This window comes from Marmota marmota, unplaced genomic scaffold (genome assembly GCF_001458135.2).
Source record: "Marmota marmota marmota unplaced genomic scaffold, marMar, whole genome shotgun sequence".
Classification (NCBI taxonomy): domain Eukaryota; kingdom Metazoa; phylum Chordata; class Mammalia; order Rodentia; family Sciuridae; genus Marmota; species Marmota marmota.
Window position 1 is genome coordinate 2,748,575 of NW_026000241.1, and position 8,394 is coordinate 2,756,968.

Consider the following 8,394-nt stretch of genomic DNA (forward strand, 5'->3'; position numbering starts at 1 on the left):
GGGTTCAAAGAGGGAGGAGAGAGAAATGGAGTGGAAGGATGAGAGACTCAGATAGGATCAGTGTGATGGAGGTCCAGAGGAGCGGGGCAGGAGGAACCTTGAGAGATGGAGGTCCATAAGGAGAGGCTCCTCCGAGACAGGGTGCAAAAGATGGGGCTGTCGGGGAAGCCCGACTCAGGGAGGAGGCTCCGATGAGGCAGGTTCTGGGAGTGCCGGGTCCACAGCCCCGCCATCCTGGGGTGGCATTGACTAGACAAAGGAGCCGGGGAGGGGAGGGGGCTGAGGGCTTAGAACCCTGGGCAGGGCCGGAGCTTAGGACTCTGCTCCCCTCTTCACAGTGACAGACTTGCTCCCGGGGTTGGGGGAGACCAAGAAGCTTGGGGTTGGGGGGGCGTTCCAGGGCGCAGGACCAGGCGCTCTGGGAGGGTGTCACTTACCGCAATGACCTCCAGCCGCTGCCGATAGAGGGAGCTCTCGGCCATGGGCCTGTGGGGAGAGGGCAGGGACTGCGGATGGGGCTTTCAGGGCCCCCAATTCCTCAGCGAGCAGACCTCTGACACTCCCCTCTTGGCCAAGAACTTGGCGTAGCCGACAGGAGAGCCAGGGTTTGCCTCTATTTCCCCTTTGCACCTGGGAGAAGCCAGGGCAGAGGACAAGGGAGGGTCTTGTGAGGGGATACAAACAGAGACCAGGCGGGTCTCCTAGTCCGAGATTGCCTCCCTTGGCCTCAGTAACCTGATCTGTAAAATGGGTGTGAATAGCTGAACCGCCTCCCCTTCTCGTGTATCCATACAGGGAAAAGCATAAGGACGTAGTGCTCCAAAAAATAGTACATTGTTTGTTATTCATCATAATTTAAATAATACCCATGAGCGATTCTATTGATGACTAATCATGATAACTATTCCAAGTCTGTCCTACCAGAAATCCTCAAATCCTGCCACACCTTCTGTGGACCTCTCCTCCTATCCAGGATCCCTTACCTGCTGGGAGGTGAGGAAATCTGGGGAGAGAAATGGCCATCCCACCGTTGCCATGGTAACTCCTGAGCTGCCTCCTCCTCCTGCCAACCCCCTCCTGGGACAAGGGTCCCTGGGTCACGCTCCCTAGTACTGGACTCTGAGCTTCAAGGAGCGGGACTTGTGGTTTAAGGTTTAACCCGAGCCTCCCCATCACCATCCTGCTCAGAGCACCTGCCGCCCTGCTTCCCAGCCTCCTCCCTGGTTTTCCCTGGACGCTGGAAGCTGACCAGTGCTCAACGCCATTAGGAACCTGTCATTGTCACTTTGGCCCTTCATTGTCATGGACGTGTGCTGAGTGCTGACTCTCTTGCGACACTGGCCGCACTTCCATATCTAGAAAGTGACATCGAGCTGTCTGTTGTTGTCCCCACTAGCCAGGGCTGGGTGCAGAGAAATCCTCAGAGGTTTATTAATTTGGATGCTAACCTTACTAGGGACCATTATAGCTTCACCTTCAAGCTCCAGCTGGGACTTCCCAGACCTCTACTGGCCACACCATGAAAGCATAATGGCACTTGTTATATATAGTGTCCTAAGTGCCCTGTGGGGCTTCCGCTGGGCTCCCACAGCCACCTCTGCCCGCCTCTCCTGCCCCGACCAGGATTCTCTGGCTCTAGTCCACCAGCGGGCTGACATTCCAACCACGAACAGAAGCAGCCGACTGTCAGGGAGCTCGTCCCCGTGCCAGGCGCTGTCTTAATGCCTCGCACACGGCACCCTCTTTAAGCCTCCCAGTGCTCCCTGGAGGTGATAGTACCATTGTCCCCATACTACACAGATGGGGAAAACCTGAGGCTCTGAGAAGTGGCAGAAACACTTGTTCAAGGTCACGGAGTCAGGAGAACTGGAGGCACTCACGCCCCAAACACTGGACCCTGGGCGTGGGGTCCAGGAACCTTCCATTTGGCACCCAGGAGGCTGGAGGTAAGCCTGGGATCCTGATTTCCACTGGGGACCGTCGTCATGTTTGCAGGGCATCCCTAAGGAAGCCCAGACTCCCTGCTTATAGGTTTGTCCCTGGGGGAGGGCTGAAGTCCCTTCTCTGCCGTCCTCTCCCCAAGATGTAATCTCCCTCGCCTCTCTCTCGCTGGGGGGGGGATTGGGTTCCCGTTGCTAGGCAACCAGGTTTGTAGTTGGTGAATAATGTAGTGGAAGACCCAGAAGGGTGAGGAACCGAATTGGGGACCCCACTGGGGGAGCCCCCTTTCTAGAACTCTTCACAAACCCTAGAACCCCTCTACTCTCTAAATTAGAAGGCCTTCCCATCTCACATATTAAAATACTCCCCCCACACCCTTTGGTACTGTTTATCTCTAACTATGAGATGAGATCCCTGTGGTGGCCCTAGCCTGCCTGTTGCCACCAGGAGTAGTTAGTTGGTGGCCATTTCATGAAGCAGGTCATCTTTTCGATTTTGTCATTGTCTCTCCGAGCTGGGGAGCTCTTCATTTCTCCTGTCGGATGTCAGGCACTCTGGCCATTTGATGGGGGATGATTCCAGGGGCCAAGTGTGGAAGCAGGGGACCCCAGCATTCCCCGCCCCCCGAACCCGGCAGTAGCCCCACCCCCAGGCTGGACTTTGGGCTCTTGGTCTGCCAGCAGAAAATCCCTGGAGAAGAAGGTGTCGGGGAGTTCACAGCCCCCACCATAGTCTCCGGGGCAGGGGCCACTGAGGAGCCCATGCGGCTGGCCCCTGCCCTGTCCACTCTCTTGGGTTTCCTTAGGAAAGTCCAGATGGGGCTCTGGGCTCCCAGGCAAGGCCAGCATCCCCCCCAAGCCCCTTCCAAGCCCGGCCCTCGGCCCTCCAGCCCCGGTGACCCCAGACACTTACATGGGTGTGGCTGGAGACCAGGCCTGGCTCTGCAGGGCCATCTTGCCCAGAAGCCCACTTCCCAGTCTCTGAGTTCGAGACCCACTACCCGCTTGCCTGAAGGTGCCCTGGAGGCCGGGACTGGGCTGGTGGGAGGGGGGCTGCAGGGCGGCACCCGGAGAGCTGGTCCAGCTGGTTTGGGCCGAGGCTGGAGGTGCACGGAGGGGGGCTGGGGGCTGGCGGCCGTTCTGGGAGGCACTATCAGCTATCTGGATAAATTATTTACCAGCCGCTGGCCTTCTTGCTGCACCGGGCTGCCTCCGGCAAATGTTCTCACATGTGCGGTCAAGCAGGTGGGCGAGATGGCAGTTGCTGACCTCCACCCTCCAGGGCATTCCCCGTCCTTTGGTCCTCTGTCAGGGCACGTGGATGTCATTCATGGCATGCACACTAAGAAGCCGCAGGACTCCCTTCAAGACCTGGCTCCACCGGGGGAGGAAGGGACCTCTGCTCCAGCCAGGGAATTCTGGAGGCCAGAGGCTCAGCACCAGGGGGCCCAGGAGGCTGGAGCAAGCCTGGGTAACTGTGGACATCTTGCCTCAGGTTTCTAGGCCTCGGTTTACCCATCTGTGATATGGGAGATCCAGTCCAGGTGGCCTCCAGAGCCCCAGATACTCCTTAGGTAAAGTTACAGGAGCAAGTGGTGACCAGCAAGGTCTGGAGAACTTCCTACCCAAACCTTGAGGGTCCCCTATTTTGTACCATTGCATTCTTAAAGGGCCAGCACCCTCTCTCTCAGCTGACTGCACATTTCATGTAGCCCTGCTCCTGTGGAAGTAATTTCCAGGATGGGGCAGGGGCCCCTCTGCTCTCCTGCGGCCCTCAGTGCTTCCCCGATCCCAGCCCCGGTCAGACTTTAGGATTCTGACCTTAACCCTGATAAGAAGCTCTTGCCTGATGTGGGCCCCACACATTAGAGGACATTCCACTAGGGACTCGTCCCATGGAGCAAAGAGCACAGAGCAAACAAATGTGCTTTCTAAATCTTGATCTTCCTCTACTGGACCCTACTTAGGGGGCCCAGGGTCAGCTGTGAGCAGAGGGGTGTGGAAGAGCTTGGGTAGGAGATAAAGTGTCCCTAGAGCATGCACCCGGCTCCCTGCTTCTGGAGAGATGGGGGTTGGGAAAGAGGGGGGCTGGTTGAAGGCTGAGATCTCCTGTGTCCCACATTCTAGTACAAAGCTCTGGAACTCCTGGGCTTAACGTGATTATCCTGCCTCAGCCTCCCAAGTAGCCAGGACAACAGGCACGTGCCACTGCCACTTGGTCGGGCTGACTTCATTAATTATTTTTGTTTGTTTTTTTGAGACAGGGTCTCCCTGTGTTGCCTTCGCCTGAGTCTCCCAAGTAGCTGAGATAACAGGTTGCTCACCACCCCAAGTGGCTAAATTATTTTTTAGTCATGGTAAATCATACATGACAACACTTACCATTAGGGGCCTTTAGCACATTCATGATTGTATGCAACCATTGCTTCTACCTGATTCCAGAACCTTCTCATCATCCCAAAAGGAAACCTCATCTCCCCTCCCTCCAGCCTTGACAACCACCCATTGGCTTTATCTCTATGGATTGGTCTGTTCTGGACATTTTGTGTGAATGGAGTCGTACACTCTGTGGCTTTTTTTTTTTTTTTTTTGGTGGGGGTAACCAGGGATTGAACTCAGGGGCACTCGCCCACTGAGCCACATTCCCAGCCCTATTTTGTATTTTATTTAGAGACAGGGTCTCACTGAGTTAGCACCTCACTTTTGTTGAGGCTGGCTTCAAACTCGAAATCCTCCTGCCTCAGCCTCCCAAGCTGCTGGGCTGACAGGCGTGCGCCACAGTGCCCGGCTAAATACTGATTTTTTAAACAACTCATGTACCAGACGGCATTCCAGGTGTGGAAGAGTTGGGTATGGAGGTGAGTAGAACAAACGGAAAATTCTGTAATGCTGCTCACTTCCTGGTGTGGGGAGGGAGACAGAAAACTCACAGATATACAAAGAAATAAAGATGATGGGTGACACCTGCAGTTGAGGGGGAGGAGGAGGTGTTCTGTTGTTGTTTTGTTTGGTCTTGGTTTTCCTGGTGCTGGGGATGAACTCAAAGGCCTTATGCTGAGTTACAGCCCGGCCTCAAGGGTGGGTTCTTGAGAAAAAATGGGGATGGGGTTAAAGAGGGACTGCTGTTGTAGGTTGGGCAATCAGGGACCCCTTCTCTGAAGAGGTGACATTTGAGCTGAATAGCAGGAGTCAGTCATGGGATGAATCATTCCCTGCGGAGGGAAAGAATGCCCAGACTCTACGGTGGGAATTCCAATGGAGAGGTTGGAGGGAAGCATGAGGGCTGGGATGACGTGACCCAAGGGACGGCACAAGATGAGATCTGAGAAGAGGGCAGGGCTTTCTGGCCCACCGTAGGGAAATTGGGTTTTTATTCTGTTTGGTGGGAGCATTTGGAGGGAGAGGTGACGGCTGGGACAAGGGTGAGAGAAGTGGATGAATTCAGAATATATCTGGAGGCAGAGCCACAGGGGTTCGCTGAGATTGGAGGGGAAAGAGAGAAATTGGGGCTGCCTCCTAGAGTGTGGCATGAACAGGTGCAGTTGTGACTCTTGGTGGGGCGGAGCAGGGTGGGGGGATCTAGAATTCAGTCTTGGAAGTGTTTGGGGAAATCCATCAGACTGACGCTGTTGGACGTGAGTCCAAAGCCCAGGGGAAACCCAGGGCTGGGCACATAAATTTGGGAGCCACCAGCACAGAGATGGTGCTTAAAGCATGAGATTGGAATTTTTCAGGGTCTGTGTCATAGCAGGAAGAGATCATGTATTCAAAAACAGTAACCGATGAGAACTTAATGAAGCAACCATTTACAAAGGTCACCCGTGGAGGCCCAGTAGATTGTGTACCCTCTTGACCCCCAAGGAGAGCCATGTGGAGCTGCTACTGGGATGTCCCCAAAGAGGCTTGGAGGGAGAGGACATGGAATTAAAATCCTGGGCTTGCTCTTCTTTCGCCCTTCTGCTAAAGCCAGAGGGAAAGAAACTTGTCGGCACATGTGGATCTGAAGCCTGAGAAGGGTTGCCTGTCAGGCAGGAGGAAGCAGGAGAGGCTGGTGACCCTTAGGATGAAGGACGGCGGGGGACAGAGCCAGCAACCAGGTCTTCAACAGAGGTCATAGGGCTGCAGGCCCAGAGCCAGCTTAGCATGGCCAGAGGAGGGGTCATGAGGTGACAGGCGAAGAGGGCACCATGGAGACAATTTCTTTTGGAAACAGATTTTTTCCTTTTCTTTTTCATATTTACTTTTTAGTTTTAGGTGGACACAATATCTTTATTGGACATTGATGTGGTGCTGAGGATGGAACCCAGTGCCTCGTGCATGCTAGGCGAGCGCTCCACCACTGAGCCACAACCCCAGCCCAGTTTTTTTCTTTTTTTTTTAATATATTTTTTTTTAGTTGTCAGTGGAACTTTTTATTTATTTATATGTAGTGCTAAGGATGGAACCCAGGGCCTCCCACATGCTAGACAAGTGCTCTCTACCACTGAGCCACAACCCCAGCCCCTGGAAACATAAAGCTTGAACCTTCAACAATCTCCCAACCGAGTTAGGCACAGTCGTCCCGTCCCCATTTTACAGATAGGAAAACTGAGCATTGGAGAAGGTTCACACCTTGCTCAGGTTATGGGAGGGAGAGAAGCCAGGTTGGCTGACTCTAATTAGGCCAGCAGGGTCAGACGGTCAGAGGGAGGAGGTTGGGATCAAGGAGAGGGAAGAGGAAAAGGGTGGAAAAGAGGAAGCATAGGCAGGAAGGGGTGATAAAATAGTTGGATTATTGGGGGTTTCTGAGGCCAGAAAGCCCCCCCCCCCCGTTTTCTTTAGGTAAGTGTCTTTCTCCTGGATCACCCTGGAATAGTGTGTTGCGGGTGGGGTGGGGGATAGGGTTCTGTTGAAAGCCTTCTTCGATCAGCGGGAAGAATGGAAAATGTCCCTGCAGGTGGGTGGCACACGAGCGGAGTCTGTGATCCTGCCCTTGAATGACAGAATTTGCTCCAAAGGGAGCTGCTCCCTGGCGTTAGACTGAACGCCGCCAGAGCCCAAGGTGACCGTCTTTCAACCGCCACAGCTCGCGGCTCCCTGGGAGCGCTCTCCTTATTTTCTGAGTGTAGGAGTGCTCTTGGCGCCTACGCCGCGCGGACTCTCCAGGGCGGGAAAGGGAAGCCGCTGCTGGGCTTGGTGAGGGCAGCAGCGCACCATTCTGAACCTTGCTGAGGCCAGGAGCTGGGAGGGAGCCGGCGGACCCCACGCGCCTTTAGGCGGATCATGGCGCCCCCTCGGGCCAGAGCTGCGCGCCGCAAGGGTGGAAAGTAAGGGGCTGGCCCAGAGGCCAGGGGCGTCGCTGGCCGCCGGTAGACACCTTCTGGACAAGGATGACCATCAGGGGGACACCCCCACAAGAAGACTCCTGTTTTAGAGGCCTAACCCGGCTTTCTGCCAGGGACATTGAACAAAAAAGGTGCCAACGTGCGGGCAGCGAGAGAACCCGGCACACAGAGCGACTCCCCTGGGTAGCGGCGGGGTCCAGGTAACACTTTTTAGAGGAGTTCTGTGCCCTAAGCTGACCCCAGAGGACCAGGGCAAGAAATCCAGTCCCCCGGCAAGACGCCCCCGCCCCGAGGGCGGGGCCGGGGCGGAGCTGGAGTCCTTCAGGCAGGTGCCGGGGGCGGTGCCCAGCCCTGCCCCCAGGGGCCGTTCTCGGAGGCCAGAGGCGGGTCCGCAAAGCTGCGGGCGCGGGCGACGCCTTAGAACCACGGGCGGAGACTGCGGCCACAGGTGCCTCATAGGGCACGGTATCCTGGCTCTGGGCATCAAAACCCAGAGTCTGGGAACTTAGGCTCCCAAGCTGCACCTAACCCTGGACACCGAGGTCCCCGGGAGGGAGAGCAGAGCCCTGGGGTCGTCTGAAGAGCAAAGCCACGAGCCCCCCGGGCCAGACAGCGAAGCCCCGGAGCCTGCTGAAGAGCAGGACACTGAGGTCTTCAGGCTGGGCGGCGAGGATCTTCTTCCCTCATCAGCGCAGGACGTTGGGGCTCCAGAGCAAGAGAGCGAAGTTCTGCAACCATCAGCCGAGCGGGTCGCAGAGCGCCCCGGGCGGTCCGCAGCTGCAGGCTCTGTGAGTCCGGGGCCAGGTAGCGCCGACCCTGGGCTGCCTGCAGTGCAGAGCGCGGAGGTCGCAGGGCAGTATTCAGCTCCTGGCCCTGAGACCTCCTCCTCCTCCGGGTCAGGCCCGGAAGTCCCCCAGTTGCGATTTCCACTGAGTCCTGAGGCACCCCAACGGCTCGCCGCGGAGCTGCTCATGGAGACGCCCATCGAGCGCGAAATCCGCCGCAGCTGCGAACGCGAGGAGAGCCTGCGACGGAGCCGGGGCCTGAGCTCCAGCCGCGCAGGCCAGGAACTGGTCGAGCTGCGCGTGCGGCCGGTGCTCAGTCGGCCAGGTCCCGGCCCCGCGCTCCCG

At 56.5% G+C, this 8,394-nt stretch overlaps 1 protein-coding gene across 1 annotated transcript in view; it reads right to left on the bottom strand.

Annotated features, from left to right (window-relative positions):
• Positions 1-3,297, bottom strand: part of Palm3 (paralemmin 3) — an 8,298-nt gene extending 5,001 nt beyond the window's left edge. The window contains 2 exon segments of the mRNA XM_048795342.1: positions 337-486; positions 2,854-3,297. Coding sequence (XP_048651299.1) covers positions 337-486; positions 2,854-2,894 — 191 coding nt within the window. The 5' untranslated portion in view covers positions 2,895-3,297.
• Between the last annotated feature and the right edge of the window lie 5,097 nt (positions 3,298-8,394).